The 16,940-nt window shown below is 45.4% G+C and overlaps 1 protein-coding gene across 2 annotated transcripts; it reads left to right on the top strand.

Moving 5' to 3' along the window:
- The first annotated feature begins 424 nt into the window (after positions 1 to 424).
- On the top strand, positions 425 to 16,803 carry FBXO22 (F-box protein 22). Of its 2 annotated transcripts, XM_084816822.1 has the most exons (7): positions 425 to 606; positions 2,538 to 2,670; positions 3,807 to 3,900; positions 5,147 to 5,242; positions 8,668 to 8,832; positions 11,625 to 11,790; positions 14,739 to 16,803. In XM_084816822.1, exons 1-7 carry the CDS (start codon positions 485 to 487, stop codon positions 15,163 to 15,165), a joined length of 1,203 nt encoding a protein of 400 aa, XP_084672948.1. In that variant the 5' UTR covers positions 425 to 484; the 3' UTR covers positions 15,166 to 16,803. The 2 variants fall into 2 exon arrangements, with proteins under 2 accessions (XP_084672948.1, XP_084672947.1); XM_084816821.1 differs by lacking the exon at positions 425 to 606 and having other exon boundaries at positions 2,291 to 2,670; positions 14,739 to 16,681.
- Positions 16,804 to 16,940: the final 137 nt, after the last annotated feature.

Genomic DNA, 16,940 nt, shown 5'->3' with positions numbered 1-16,940 from the left:
TAAGCCGAGGAGCCAGCGCTGTCTGAAGATGCTTCCGTGGTCATGTGGCCGGCATGACTGAACACCGAGGCGCACGGAACGCTGTCACCTTTCCCGCCGAGCGGTATCTATTTATCTACTTGCAATGTCTTGCTTTCGAACGGCTAGGTTGGCAGGAGCTGGAACTGAAGACGGGAGCTCACTCCGTCACGCGGCACTCGGGTCTCGAACTGCTGACCTGCTGACCTTCCGGCCTGCAGTTCAACGTCTTACCCACTAAGCCACCGCGGCTCAATCTATAGAGCGCCGCAAAAAGAATGCGGGCGGCCGCCGCTGGCTTCCGTTTTTACCGGAAGTTCCTTAGGAAGTGTCGCCCTACTCTTCCTTTCCATCTCTATGGTGTAGAAAGAGTCGCAGTGCTGGTGACGCATCCTGAGCGCGCCCTGGCTTCCGGGAGGTGGCGCTTTCCCCTCCCCTTTCGCCTTCCCTGGTTGCTCGGCGACAGATGAGGCCTGGCGTTGCTATGGAGCCTGATCCTAAGGGCAGCTACGTGCTGAGTAACCTCGCTGAGGTGGTGGAGCGGATCCTGGGCTTCCTGCCCACGAAGGCGCTCCTGAGGGCGGCTTGGTGAGGGGCCGGCGGCCGCGCTCTGCTCGAGGGGAAGGGACGTGGGGGGCCGGGGCCTATGAATGGGCGGGTCGGGGGGGCTCTTTCGCCCTCGCCTCGCCCCGCCCCGCCCCGCCCCGGCCTTGGTCCTTCGGGCTCCCCAGGGGCGCCGCTGCTCGTGGCGCTCCGGCCCGGCCGGCTGGACCCTCGCCGCTTTGCCTCCCGTGCATATCGCCCTGGGCACCTTTCCGTTCTAGCGTGCCTCTAAGAGCTGCGGGAGAGGCAGAAGAAATGCGAAATGAATCGTCGCCTTTGCATACCATCTTGGGCCATAATTTTAAGATACTCAGAGTGAGCTGGAGCACGCCAGCGTTGTCGCTCAGGCTGCCGGCAGAGCCTTCAGGAGCCGCTGGCACGAGCTCCCTGCCTTGGGCTTCTTCTCTCCTGCCTTTCTTTAGGGCCCGCAGGTCTTCAAGCAGCCCCTGGGATGGCGGCAGAGGGGCTGCCTCACGAGTTCCCTCATGCAGCAGTCAGTCTCCTCAAGGAGCTGATTGTACCAGCCCCTTGGCCTGGAAAGTAGCTCACGTTCCAAGTCACCTTGGAAATATTTTATTTTGAAAGGGGGACTGAAATGTATCAAGGGTGCAATCCTATGCATGTTTACACAGGGAAAAACAGTCCTACAGCTCCCAGCATTCCCCAGCCAGTGTGGTTGTAGGACCCTTTTCTGTCTAAGCATGCATAGAATTGCACCCTAAGTATATTACTGTTCTGTGTCCCTTGCTTTCCTACCCCACTCACAAGAATGTTGACAGGTAATGGAACTTATTTATTTTTTCTTTCATTGCTCCTGAGTTACCTGCTTCTTGGGAAATGCCTTGTATAGTACAGATGCAGTCCAGGCCCCTTCTAAGGACAGATGGGCAACCCTTGCCACTGAAAACACTGGCTGCTGATGGGGGGATTGGAGTCCCAAGGCATCCAGAAGCGACTCTTCTGAATGCTGGAGAACACGTGGACTACCTTTCAAATGGCATGGGTAGTGCAGATTCTTCTGCAAGGCCCTGTGCCCCATCTCTTGTTTTCCAGGGAGTGAAAGGTGAAGGTTGATACATTCTGCGATGGATGTTGAGGATCTCTCTCAGAAGCACACACATGACCTGTGTCTAGGACGGAGAGCAGGAGTACTTAAGTGCCAGTAAAGTTGGAAACAGTGGAAAGGAAGCTGTAGCTTGAGATCCCTATAAAGGAGGCTCCCACGCGTGCTTCAAAAACCAGGAGAACTGGGCTTTCATAATAGTTAGTGTTCAGAAGGTTCAAGAATTTTCACCACCACTATAGGCACATGATGGTCATTTCAAAATGAAGTACAGAAATGGGGAGCCAGTTGATATAGGGTACTCTTGAGCACAGGTGGGCAGAAGGTAGATCTCCAGATGTTTTGGATTTCAGCTCCCAGAAGCCCATGCCAGCAGGGCCAGTAGTCAGGAATGCTGGGAGTTGAATTCAAAACATCTGCCAATCTACTTTCAGCCCACCCCTGCTCTGGAGAGCTCGTAGTTGCTAAAACAGTGAGCTGTGGTGAGGTCACAGGTTCAGATCTCAACCATGAGCTCACTAGATGGCCTTAGGCAAATCACTATTTCTCAGTGCCACACCTGCCTTCTAGGGGAAATAGTGCTGTCCTACCTTTCAGGGTTGTAAGGACTGCAACATGATGGTGTATATCAGGGTTGGGCAACTTGTGGCCCTCCAGATGCTTTGGCCTGCAACTCCCATCAGTCCTAGGTAGCATAGCCAATGGTCAGGGATGATGGGAGTTGTAGGCCAAAACAACTGGAGCGCCACAAATTGCCCACGCCTGGTGTATATGAAGTACTTGAACCCTCCAAACCACTGTGTTTGTTGCTGTCCTTCCTGTGTGTTGTGATGCTGATTCCTTTATGTTTCAGCGTGTGCCGGTTATGGAGAGAGTGTTCCCGCAGAATCCTGAGAATACAGCAGAGCGTTGCCTGGGTCTCCACAGTGGAACCGGGACCATCAAATAGCCATGCTCTGGTCCAGGTGTTGGCAGAAGAGCTTGAGGTAAGTGGATGAAATGTATCTGAACTGTCATACAGTTTTGACAGCTTTAGTAATCTCACAAATACCTGTCCCCTTCTGTTGATGTGCAGTCTTTTACCATTCAAAGAGTGCTTATCTGCTGATTCTGTTGCGTTGGTTTGCATTTTGCCTCAGATAGGGCAATGCGTATCATGCTGAAACATATTGTAACTTGCTCATATGCAGCTAGTCAGGGTTTTTTTAAAAGCACTTGTAGATTTGGAGAAGCTGAGCTTTTAAATCCATTGCCTGCAGTATCTGGTGAGCCTTAATACTAAGGAGGTGGTTAATAGAGAGGGGTGAGGTCCTCAGGCTCAAATCCCATGAATGCTTATCTGAGTCAACAGTCAGACTTGCTTCTGTGTAAGCATGCATTTACGTGTGTGTGTATTTGAGGTGTTATGGAGTCCTTAATGTGTTTATCCAGAAATAAGTCCCACTGAGCTCAATGGGAATTATTGTTAAGTATGTGTGCTTAGGATATTGTTTATATTGTTTGTGTATAAGTGCAACATTTAATAGAAAAAATACTTTGACATTCTAGAACAGCCTTCCCCAACCTGGTGCCCTCTGGATGTGTTGGACATGCTGGCTGGGGATGATGAGAATTGTAGTCCAACACATCCAGATGGCACCTGGTTGAGGAAGGCTGTTCTGGATCACCATGCAGAGTGGTAGAGCAGTAAACTGAGAGAACCCAAACTGCCTGGTATGCAAACTAAATCCAGAAATTGTCATTTTCGGTGTTGTTGATTTTTCTGAATGGAATGGTGGCTGTTAAAATATAATTCTCTGTCAGTGTAGAGTATATCTTTGTTGACTTGGGTGCGCTGTTGAACACCTTACCAATATTCCAAAGAGAGTACAGGAGTAAGGCAAGGGGCCAAGTTGACTCTGGAGATGTAAGAGTGGCTAGTACCCTCAAACTATGTACTCTTGAAGGATGTTCCCTTGTGGGCCAGGCATGTTCTGTGTTGGGGCATGCCTGAGTGAGAGAGCTTTTGAAGAAAAGGTGGAGGGGGGGACTTTGTCTCATGATTTGCAGCCATGCTTGCTTACCCTATGAAAGAGAAGCTTCCCTGGTGTCTGACCTTTCATACTTGGTTTTCACTTCACAGAAGGTTCAAGTGCTCCCCCAGACAGTGCTGTATATAGCAGATGCAGAGACATTCAGTGGACATGGAGAGAGCCACGGCCGCGGGCAGAAGAAAGGTATGCCAGTGTGATACAGAGTGTGATACAGACACACAGAGAGCCAGTGTGGTGTAGTGGCAAGAGTGTTGGACTAGGAGCTGGGAGATCTGGGTTCTAGTCCCCACTCGGCCATGAAAGCTCACTGGGTGACTTTGGGCCAGTCACAGACTCTCAGCCCAACCCACCTCACAGGGTTGTTGTTGTGAGGATAAAATGGAGAGGAGGAGGATAATGTAAGCCGCCTTGGGTTCCTTGCGAGAGGAAGAAAGGCGGGGTATAAATGCAATAAATAAATAAATATGCATCTCCCTGGACTACCCTTCTTCCTTGAAGGAACCTTACTTTACCTAGTTACCCATTTTATACACTGCAATGCAAGGAAGTAGTCATGTGACAAAACTGGTTTGGTCCAGTGGATGAAGTGTTGGGAGTTAGACTTGGATGAAGACAGCTGCTCAGGTCGCTGCTCAGCCATGAGTTCACTGAGTGACCTTTGGGAAGTCATTCTTTTGCAATAAATGTTTTGGACAGGGGCCCGTGTGCTTTGCCTGACCTTGGTAGCTAGCCAAAACTTATGGTCACCACCAACCTGCAGGAGGATGTGGTGCCTTGCGTGTGACATCCCACTGAGCTGACATCTGTTGTGCCCCAGAGTCACTGCAGAGACAGGTCCCGACCCTCGTCCCCCAGCTCTGATCAATTGAAATGAGGGTGAGGTTGATCCTGTAAGCATGGAGCCCTGGAGAGGCTTGCAAAGTAATGAGACATGCTGGTTTGCGAGCCCCTTGGCGGCTTGGCACAAGTTCAGGTTCCTTGTGCCCTTGTCCTGGCTCAGGAGAAGGATGGGGGAGTCTCCAAGACCTTGGGGGAGACTTGGAAAGTAGCAAGGTCTCTCACTGCTTTCACCAGTGGCTCGTGCATTTGTGGAGCCCGGGTTATGATCTTGGAGGAACTGCCAGTTGGTACAACATGTCCCACAATGAACGTGAGGCTCATCTCGGCCACTTGTAACTCCAGTCTTTTCAGAAGCCCGTCCTAACGTTTTGATGTCCACTTTTTAAGTTCCTGTGAGCTACTATGGAAAAATGTGGACAAACTACCCAACCGTTAATGTGTGGCTTTTGAGCAGTTCAGTTTACTCCTGTGGAATCCATGCGCTTATTGCAGAAGCTAATTAAAATATCTTGAAGACCTGGCAGTTGTTCCCAACTTTACCAATGACCCCATGTGAATTTGGACAAATTGTTTTTCTGTGGAATTACAGCACGAAGAAGAAACGGTAAAGAAATAGCCACTGCGTTAGAAAAGCTATTGCCGAAACGATGCCAAGTCCTTGGTCTAGTGACACCCGGAGTTGTAGGTAAGCAAAAACCAGCAATACGTTCAGCAGTCTTGACTTCTTTTCCCCACAGCAGCTACACTTTCAAACTGTTCCTTCCACCTGCTTAAAATAAGACAGTGACCCATAAAAGTGTGTGTGTGTGTGTGTGTGTGTGTGTGTATGAGAGAGAGAGAGAGAGAGAGAGAGAAAGAGAGAGATTGATTCAGATTTGGATCCTTCACTAGGTAAGAAACAACCCACACGAGCTAATGGAGCCCCAAATGACTTCATGGGGCCATCCAAGCTCATGGCTAGTTGACATTCGCTCAGAGGCACCATTGTATGAACAAGCACCCTCCACACAGCGGCTTTACACATAGCTACTACCATCTGCACTATCATTGTGGCCATATTTTATTTATATCCCGTCTTTCTTCCAAAAACAGCACTCAGGGTGGCTAGCAATTAAATACAGGTTAAAAACAAAACCTTAATTAAAACTTGACATAAAACAGATAATTAACAGCAAAACAATAAAAGAAATAGACTGCAGCCAACCAATGAAAACCCTGTTCAGAAACAGACTTGCTCACATGCCATAGGCCTGCCTGTTTAAAATACCTTGACCTGCCAGCAGAAGGACAGCAAAGAGAGGGGTCAAGCTCTCTTTGGCAGGGAGTTCCAGAGCCTGGGAGTGGCCACCAAGAAGGCCCTCTGTCATGTCTACCAGATGTGCCTCCAGTGGGGATGGGACTGAGAGAAGGGCCTCCCCGGAAGATCTTACTACCTGGGCAGGCTCATATGGGAAGAAGTGCTCAGTGTATATTTTGGTCTTTTTCAGTGTATAAATCCCAGCCGCCTCATGTACTGGTCTCACATGGAAGTGCCAGTTCATAATATAAGCATGGCCTTCAGCTTTTGTCTGGGTGGCCATTTCCCAGTGTGCCTGCAATGGGTCACCTACTATGAACTGGCTGTAATTCCAAACTTCTTCATATCTGTCATTGCTTAGGGATTTGATAGCCATCGTAAGCAGTCTGTCATATTAAAGAAGTAGTAGAATGAGGTGGGCAAAGCTCCTTCCTAGGTGTTAAAAGTTGCAAGCTTTCCACTCTTAAACTGTTCTGCTTCAGCTGTAGAAGCCTGGAAAAAGATCTACGATACTTTGAAAGCTTGCTGCTTTTAAAGTGCTAGTTGGTCATAGAGAAGATAACACTTCCATTATTTTGCCATTGTGATTCTATGAGCAAATGAGAGCATCTTCACACATTACATTGTACGTACTCAGCAGGGAGCCAAGGCCCAGCTTTCTTTCTTGGCATGTGAACCCTGATCATAAACTTGGGTGAAACATACACTTACTACCTGAACGCATAAGACGTTTTAGGTATGCTGTGTGCAGTGCTTCTAAATTTCACTGACACATTTCAGGCTTATTTCCATGAATTGGCCATGATTGGGGTTTCAGTGCGAACATGAAGCTCTGTAGTATCTGAGCTTGCTCCATTCTTCTCAGTGACGTGGGCCAGGGATTTTTGATCTGCAGCCAAAGACATAACTGGATGCATTTTACACACTATAAAGCTTTGCCTTTGTGAGGCGATGGATATAGAGCAGGGGTACAGACCCTCAGGCCTGCGGTCCCAATCCAGCCCTCCAGGGTTCCCCAGCTTGCCACGCCCCCTTTCCCCCCAACCACCAATTGTTTGGTGGTCGCCCAGCTTTTGTGCAGTTTTTACCCCATTCTAAAAGGTTGAAATACCAGTTAGGCTGTTATTTTTGACCCACCTGCCCTTGATTGCTTCTCCATACTGGAATTCGGCCCTTAGGCTGAAAGAAGTTCAACCCCCTGATACAATCATTACTCATTGGGAAGCTGCCTTCTACTGAGTCAGCCCCGCCCCCCCCCCCCCGGCCCCTTCCTCCTGTGCTACAATTAGGCTTGAAAATAGCCCTTCTGATCCCAACTGTAACCACTCAACACCCCTCCCGACCTCCCTCCGAATTCCAGCTTGGCTCCAGTGGGGGGCTTTCTTCAAGCCTAGCTGCTGCCAGGGGTGGAGGGATGAGGAGAAGGGGCCATTGGATGGTCAAGGAAGCTCTATTGGCTGCATCTGAACCACAGGCCGCTGGTTCCTGTCCTTTCATTTATGTTGACCAGTGGCTCCCCCCAGTTTCAGACGGGTCTGTCCCAGTCCTTATTGGAGATAATGGGCTGAACCTTTTGCGTGCAAAACATGTGCTGTTACAGGGAGCTGTGGCCCCTCCTCAAAGGTATGTCCCTTTCCCTCACCCATTTTTCAGGGCTTGGGCTTGTCTGGGAAATGAACCCAGGACCTTTCACAGCCAAAGTGAGAATCCTGCCCTAGACCAATGAGCTGGACACAAAGATGAAGGCCTGCTCTGCTTGTTTGCTTGGGCTTGTTGCGACGAGCGAATAGCTTGCCTGAGCTACAAGTAACATGTGACATGGGATAACCATCGCTACAGCAGGGATGGGCAGAAAGTGGATCTCCAGATGTTTCGGACTTCAACTCCCAGCATTCCTGACCATTGCCCATGCTGGCAGGGGCTTCTGGGAGTTGAAGCTGCAAACATCTGGAGATCTACCCTCTGCCCTCCTCTGCTCTAAAGGGACCATTTCTCAGAGATGTTCTGAAAGGCAAATGTTCCTTTTTCTTTTTCAACACCGTACCTCTTTCTGGGATATCCAGGCAGCTTCTTGTTACTCCATAACAGAAGATACGGGATTTATCACCAGTTACAACTTCATTATGTCACACAGATGTGATATAGTCCACTTAATGAAGGGCATGGGGGCATTCTCTCTTTATCTATCTGTACTCCTTAAATTTACTGGAAGCTCTAAAAAATCTTATTTACTAATCTCTTTCTGAGATTTGAATGAGCATATAGGAAGTTGCCTTATACCAGCCTTCCCCAACCTGGTGACCTCCAGATATTTTGGACTTCAAGCCCCATCAGCCCGAGCCAGTGTGGTCAGTGGCCAGGAATGCTGGGAGTTGTAGTGCAAAACATCTGGAGGGCATCAGGTTGGGGAATGCTGCCTTATACATTATCAGAATATAGGTCCATCTAGCTTGTTTTGTCTATTCTGACTGGCAGCAGCTGTCCCATGTCTCTGTCCAAAGTCTTTCATAGCATGGATCAGTGCATACATGGATCCATGTGTATATAGCACATGGATCTTAAAGTCACACGTCTAATTAAAAAAACTTCTTGCCAGGTGAATGTGTTGGAGATTAATAAGAAGTACCTTCCTTTTTTGATATCAACTCGACAGTGCTTTTGGGTCATTGCATGTTGCTTGCAAACATGAGAACATCTTAAAAAATACACTTATTGCCAAGACGCATGATGGTCCTAGGGAATGGGTTAGCAGCAGCAGCATAAGTCTTAAAACTGATGTTAAGATCCACCTGCTTTTGAACTGTTCTCTTTAGTCACCCCAACAGCCTCTCACAGCAGTCGGCCTCTGGAAGTCGAAGATGGTGAAGCTGGCTTCGCGTTACTGTTCCCCAAGATTGATGGGGTGAAGATTCAGACCTTCCACATTTTTAAAGACTTGAAGACCAGGGTCCTTGATGAAAGCCAGTTTGCTGAAGCAGGCAAGTAATGGTTGAAGGACCATAGTCAGAAAAGGTTTAAAGTGTAGCAGGCATAGTTTTACTTGCTGAATTTGCCATTTAAGCCCCTTCAAAAAGGAAACCTAAGAGTTCTCATGGCATGGGTCTGTCAACTCCATAGGCACAAGTCCACAGGGGTGCAACTGATTCTTGCAGTTTCCTAGTGAACCTCTGTGGAGTGGTGGATCATGATTCCCTAAAAAAAAATCTAATTTTGCGGAAGACGTCTCCTGTTGTGCCATCATCTTGCAGTTCTCTGGGTACGGCACAGAAAATCCTCCCATAAGCATTCATTTGCGTGCATGGGAGCAATGCAGGTTGAAACGTGATGTTAGGCTTGAGGGGAAGGGCTGTGGCCCTAGTGGTAGAGCCCCTCCTTTGCATGCAGACGGTCCCAGGCTCAGTCCCTGGCATCTCCAGGTACAGCTGAGGAGGATCCTGTCTGAAACCCTGAGAAGCTACTGCCAGTCAGCGTAGACCCTACTGAGCTAGATGGGCGAGTGGCCTGATATATGATAGCTTCCTGTGAGTACAGAATCTGGGCAGTCATGGCAAGCTGAAGGATGGTGAACCACAGGGCACAGATTTAGCAGAGAGTAGTATGGGGTAGTAAAGGGGTGCAGAAGAACCCATTCACTAAGAAAAATCTTGGATGCACACCTAAAAATGCAACTCTGAATGCACAAAAACCATGTGTTTGAAAATGTGTGTATCGTACAGGTATCCTCCGAGATCTAGGATTGGCTGCATCTCCATATTGACTGTACATTCAAACCCTATCCTGGCTTACTAGTTCTATCTTTAATCAACATGCAAGATGGGAGAAAGAGGACGAGCATGCTGGCTTCATCCTCCATGAGTTGGAGGTGATATCTACTGGTATAGGCACGCTGCACAAAATGGAACTCTTGATTTTTTCCAAGTTTCTAAATTGCATGGAGCGGACTAAACAAGTAGAGAAGTCTCCCTGCTTCAGAGGTTATCTTTCTAACTCGTGGAGAGCGACAGGGATGGAGAGGTGGAGCTAGCATGCCTGTCCTCATTCTTCCTCCCACAGTGGGTTGATTGAAGACAGAGCTTGAATGCCTGAATAGATCTTAAGTGTGGGAATCGGGGGGGGGGGGGGGGGTGTCTGGCAAACCCCCTGGTTTGGCCTCCCAGGCTCCAGTCTGTGGACTGCTAGGCTTGGTGGACCAGGAGAGCACCAATTTGAGGAAGTGTGGTGGTCCCAGCTGGTCCACCGAGCTTCTGTTTTGCATAAAATGGTGGGTCATTCTTTTACATAAAGGTTGATTTTACGTAAATGCTTGTGCAGCAAATGGGTGGGCAGCTGGCAGGGGTCCAGTGAGTGGCACACAAGGCAGACTGGGGTGAGTCTGTCCATCCCTCGTCTTAAGTAACAAACCCCAGTTTGGGCTTTGGCATGTATTATACAGGTCACAAAGATGAGTGCTACGACTTAAAGGTGAAATAATTTGTTTAATTTAGCTAAAGGAAAATAAGATTTGTGGGGGAGCGAGTTGCATATTGCAACCATTTTCAAATATTTAAAAACCTCTCAAAGTGGGGTGACAGTTATTCTTCCTTCCTGCAGCTGAGAGAAGCAAAATTGTTTTATGCTTAAGGGAGGTAGATTCTGGCAAAACATGCAGGTGAATATTTTTTGAATAAGAGCAGTTCAGCTGCCAAATAAACTGCCTTTCTTCTTCAGAGTTTTCTAAACAAGTATATGCAGGCATTTTTCAAGGATGCTTTGGGTATTAGGTATCCAGTACTTTGGGCAGACTTGGATTAAATGGTGCATTGCGTCCTTCTCATCTGTCCAATTCTATGTTGTTGAATGCCCTTTGCTGTATCCTGTGCAAGGTTTAAAAGTGTCTAATTACCTTTGTAGAAATGTTTTGTAACCAATCCCCAAGAAGGAGCAATTCTACAGTCTTTTGTTTCCTGAGACTCCTTTCGCCACTATGCTTGCTTCCATGGGAGTTCCTAAAATATTGTATGTTGTCCTGATTTATCCTGGGACAGGATACTCTTAAGCCACCTGGGTATGGTACCATGCAGTTATTTTGTTCAAAATATTATATCCCCAGTCCTACACGTGGCCTCTGTCTTGTCTCTCATACAGACACACACACACTCATTCATACTCTAAGGCACCAGCCATGGCAAAAAACAGAGGAAGAATCTTCCTTCCAGTGGACAGACAGTGTAAACTAAAGAGTATAATTGGTTTGTTGTCCAACTTAAAGCACCTCCCTTGTGAAGAGTAACTAGTCCAACTAGTTTTTATGGGCCTTTTTAACTCTGGAGAATTTTCAGACCCTTCCTCTGGCTGTAACCTAGATACTCTGGGTATGTTGTTTACCTGAGTGCAAAGGAAGCTTGTTACTTCCTCTGCTATGGTTTTCATGTATTCTGACACGTAGAACGTTTACTACTAGTTAAGGTTGCCAAGTGCAAAGCAATGCAAAACAAAACGTACGATTGCAGGCTTACACGAAAGTCCCTGGATTGCATACTCAGAAGAGGTCATAAACTGCTGGAGGCCCACAGTGAAACTAACAAATCTTTGGGAGAACCTCCTGCCTTTGATATGTGTTCCACTCCTCTATCCCTTTAGGGGGAAGTAGCACAGAAAACACAAATAGATACTGTATGTCCAGCCTGGAATTGAAGATGCAGGGACGTCTTGCCAGTTGACATTCCTGCCAAAAGGCAACATTACAGCAATTAATGTTTCATCTCTCCCCCACTCCTCCTTCTCTAATCAGGCCTGAAGAACAACCCAGACCTTAGAGTGGTTCTTCTGTTTGGGTACAACACCTGGAAGTCAGGAGCGACGCGGTTTCTACACCAAATAGTCAATCGCTTGAATGAAAAAAGCATAATCTTGGCTGGAGGACATGTGGAGAGTTTTACATCTCTGACGTCTGAGAAGTGGGTATCTTTGGGGGTTATGGGATCTCTTTGCCCTCAGACATCCATTGGAAACTTGTATTGCATCTCTGTCACAAATAATAATCAGTCCTATATGTGGCAGGAGACATTGGATTCAGTGTTTTTTACTGTCTTGAAAATAAGTGTTACAGGTGAAGAGATGGCATGGTTATCAGAGTCTGATCATTGCCTTTTGGAGGCACTGGTAATCTGCTGTTTGCTATCCCAGCAGTACTTCTGGACTGGTTATGATAGTCTAGTTCCAAAAAGGGAGCTACTAAGATCCCTGCATTCTCTGTGGGATTAATGGTTGTACTTAACATAGGACCTGAGAAAGATGAAACTAGAAGAAGGGGGGCTAAAACACAGGCGACTGTTCCTAAAGCACTGACTGCATGATTGCGCTTTAAAAATTATGCCATGGTACTTGCAAAGGAGTTTTTTAGCTGTTAATGCATCTGCTTTGCTATTTGGGGTGGAGATTGACATAGACAGGCTGTGCTTATATAAAAAGTAAAATACGGTGATTTGTGGTGATTTATTTGAAGCTGCATTGTAGAAGCCACTTTGATTTGGCTTGACTTGGGAGCCACAACTTCGAACACATTTGGAGTTTGACTGTTTTAGTCTCTGGCAAATGCAGATGTTGTGCTGAGGGTGGTGCGTGAGGGTGATTACCTGTGAATTTGATTGGTTCCCATGTGTTTTGTGAAGGCTATTCGGGAGAGGCTGCCTGAGACAGTTGGGTGTTGAAGAATTTGCAATTGATTGGCTACTGCTCAAAAATGCATCCTGGATCTAGCTTTCCTGCCCAGTTATTAACCTGTCCAACCTTCCCTTTCTGAGGAATGTTGCTGAGCTGAACAGGGGCCCTCCAGGCTCACTCAGACTGTGAGCTTTCTAAATCTGTTGCTGTGTTCTTGGCTTGGGTAAAGAACAGGCTGCATTTGAACTCTTGGCAATCCCCATTTAAAAGGTTGATGCACTATACACCAAACCACTGTGTATGCTGTCCCACTCAGTCTGATTTACCCATGTCAGATGCATGGCTTTCTAAAAGACAGCTGGTGTTGGGGTGAAGACAAGTGCTGCTTCTCTATGTAGTTGCACCAACCTGCATTCCAGTGGTGGTCTAGGTCAAATGTTTTTTCCAATCCCTTGAGTACTGCTGTTGCAGTTGTCAGAACGACATGTTCCTTTATAAGAAGGCTGTATTATTATACTGTGTTTATTCAAGGTAGAGTGCAGCAGGGAGAGAGAGGTGTCACTTCAGGTGAATTACAGTCAAATCACAGCTTTATAGCAAATTATACATAAGGGAGGCAGAACTTCCACCATGCAATTTTCCCTTAGGTTCCTGGTGAAGTCTGTTTTGGTGATACAGTAATTCAAGAAGCGCACACACACACACACCCGTGCACACACAGGAGATTGTGGAGATCTTGCACAATAGTTGATGCCCTAACATTAACTTGCAGTTAGTAATAACAAACTGAGTTACCCTTATGGCTTTTTTTGTACTGCTAATACGCAATCTTGTGATATTCCTTAAGTAAGCATTCTACAAATCGACACAAAACACAAATCTTCATTGCAGGAATGATCAGGCTGTTCAGAACTGAGGTTCATTCTGAAATGTGGCTTGTGCCAAAGGCCCTTGGAAGCATGTGCGTAATCAACCAATTAGCTTAAATATCGGTAGATGCCAGGTGGGCTGGATAACCAGCTTGCTGCTTTTCTAGTGCAGTTTGCTGGCACTTGTATTTGGTAACAGAAATTTTTGACAGCGCTTAGTTAATCTGCATTCTGTCTGTTTAAAGGACAGTAACAAGTTTTTTAGAGAACAGGGTTTAGCTGCCTGTTGTAGCACTTGTAGTCTTTTTTAAAGTATGGTAGAATTTTAGCAGCGGATGTTTTGTTTGTCAGTGTACATATTTTCAGCTTGCCATAGCTCCATTTGGAGCTAGTGGGCCACCATCCTCAAGAGACAAGTTCTGTATCTGTTCATCTTATTACTTTCAGCTAAAAAGAAGAACTCTACATGATGTATCTAAGCTGATTTTCAGACACCAGTTGGTACCATGCTGGGAAGGGTACAAATTCCCTTCTTCTGAGCAATGTCTCCTAAATGGGTAAAGTCACTGTCTTCCCAGACATGTCTGTTCATAATTATATGAGTCCTTCAAGCACGGACTTAGATTTGGAAGGGAAAAATGTCTGTAGCATTAGCATATTCAGCCAAGAGGCGTCAGGATATACATCAGAAAAAGAAAAAATACAGTTAAAATGCGAATACTCCTTAGATAGATTTTATTTATTTATAAGTATTTTTATACTGCCCTTCATATTCCCAGTAAAAGCATATAAATATATCTGAAAATTAGACCAATTTCTTCCCTAGGTTAAAAGGTTAAAAGCGTAACTGTGAAACAGATGGTAAAAAACGTTCAAATAATTATGGAAAACATAATTGTGAAACAGTCTTACCCAATGTATGTACACATCTGTTGGCTATAATTTTAAGCTATGGATCCTCTCCCCCACAACCCCTGCCCCAGTGTTAGCAACCAAGCAGCAAAACAGGGTATACAAACCAAAGGTAGATTCTCTTGGGAAACCAGTTGTTTCCCAAACTTAGTTGCTTTGAGTTTTTTGTTTTACTTTTGTTTTCTCAGCTTGTACCCTTGAGAAGTAGAAAGGAAAGCTAGGATTTTCAGAATACAAACATGATAATGGCCTTCATATAAGTATCTTGGGAAGGTTATATATTGTCATCTCTTTGAAGTAGGACACAGGCTTGTGCTGGGAGAGATCAGTGGCATCTGATTTGCAGGGGTCACTAATGCCCAGCATGCATGTTTTGGGCATAATCTTACCTGTATTGCTTTTTTTTCTTTTGCATTGTAGACACAAAAACTTTCCAATGTGTTGCTTTTTTTCTCTTTCAGTTACACTCAAGCTGCTGAGTCCTGTGGTGTTGTTGGCTTGGCTTTTAGTGGACCCCAGATCCAGAGCGCCACCATTCTGTTAGATCAAGATGTAATTGATGAGAGGACAGCAGAAGCTGCTATGCAGCGTCTCAAGGCTGCAAACATTCCTGAACACAATAGCCTTGGTTTTATGTTTGCATGTGTTGGCAGGGGATACCAGCACTACAAAACTAGGCCAAATATTGAAGCTGATGCTTTTAGGAAGTTCTTCCCCAATGTTCCTCTGTTTGGTTTTTTTGGACATGGGGAGATAGGATGTGATCGTATTGTGACTGGGAATTTTATACTTCGAGAATATAATGACACAAAGGATGATCTGCTCCACGGCTACACCACTGTGATGACTCTTATACATCTGGGCTCAGCCAAAGGAAATCAAATTTAAACCTCTCTTTGTAAACAGGCACCAGAATCAGCAGGGCTGCTTTAATGCCAGATGTAAAAACAATCTGGGACACTACACATGTCTAACAGAAGTACCTTTTGAAATAAAAGTGATAATTGTCTCATTGACTTTAGAACTTCTAGCTGGCATAAGATTAAATTAGGTGAGGAAGAGGATACTTTTGTACCTTGTGAACGTTTTTTAAAGTGCAAGTGTGTCAGATCTACGGTAGAAAAAATTTGATTTCATTCCTAAAGTCACAAATGATAATGGTTGACAATAAGTCCAAATCTGATTGCTTTCTTCTACTTGAAACTGCAATAGCAGTATTTCTGCATGCTGTTTATGGACTGTTTTGACACACTGATCAGCATAGGCACTGAATAAGCTCTTTCAGAACTTTGAGGCTGTCTTTTATCACTTGGCAAGATTTTCTTTTGAGATGTAAAGCTTCACGTCTGAATTCAGTCCCTTAAAACACATGCTTGTTGAGGTAAGGTAGTGAAATATATGTGCAAGGCTGACCAAATTTAAAGCATGAAATACTTTGCTTGGATGCCTGTACCGTATTTTAATCTTCTGTGTCTAAGGAAGAATAAGACAGTCTAGAGCCTTAGGACTTCTTAGTAAAACACTGTGGATTGGAATATTCCCTTTGCTAAATTGGGTTGCTACATATATAAATTATAGCAGGTGTCTGATTGCTTTTTATCTGTATTGTTCTAATAATCTGAATATTCCTTGGGGATTTTTCTGATCCTAAACATGATCACCTTCACGGAGGGACCACAAGGGCCACCCAACTGTCCAGTTGCCTAAACCTGGCCCATGCTACATCTGCAGTGTCCTATATGGCAGAGGCCAAGGAAAGCACAGTAAGCTCTTGGAGGTGGGAAGCAATATGGCCATCACTCATCATGCTCTGTGTGTCATCCTGTACTCCCATATGAAGGAGAATACTGTATGCCCCAGTCCTAAATACCCTTTTGCTTGGAAATGGGTTCTGTTGACTTGGGAGTGAACATAATTCTTCATACTTCAATAGCTACTGTTTAAGGTCACCTGTAGAAAATACTGTGTCTAGAGACAGCAAGGAGAATGGTGAGCATAACAGCTAGAGGGCACAAAGATGCTGAGTGAATGTAACTTAATTGATAAAATCTTCTCCCAAGGCAAACGTCAGCAACATTTAAAAAAAACAACAACACTGCTTGTATCGACATAGTAAAGAGAAATAGCATCAGAAAGGTATTGGATGCAAGAGATTAACTAGTTGTTCAGCTTTCTGCTTGTCACTAAAACCAGTGAAGATAATTTATGATTTGACATAATGTCTCAGTCTTTGATTTTTCTCTCTAATTGCAAGATGTCCCTGAAAAACAGAGTGCCAGGGAATGAGAGCTGTAGAGTTTGTTAAGGGGGGAGAGATTTGACAGTTGAAATCATAAGAGATTGTGTATTTCTATTACCAAAATGTGGTTTTATTTCTCAATACAAACTTTGAAACCACAGTTTTAAAAGGTGATGTTTTTCTTTGCTTGATTGGTTGTATTTGCAACCTAGTTCACATATACTTATATATTGTGTTCCGGATTAAATGCAGATTAGATTTTCCCATCTGATCCATAATGTGATAGGAGAAGCTGAGTTTGCTGGACTATATGTTCTACAGAAATGCATTCTGAAAATTCTGCTGAAGCATTGTTCATATCCTATTTGCATTAATGAAGGAAAACCTTCTACCCTGGGGCAGAGTTCCAGGAGAAGTTCAAGGA

Source organism: Heloderma suspectum, chromosome 11 (genome assembly GCF_057233095.1).
Source record: "Heloderma suspectum isolate Gila_16-S chromosome 11, 16-S_ref, whole genome shotgun sequence".
NCBI lineage: Eukaryota > Metazoa > Chordata > Lepidosauria > Squamata > Helodermatidae > Heloderma > Heloderma suspectum.
This window is presented reverse-complemented; position numbering and strand designations above follow the sequence as displayed.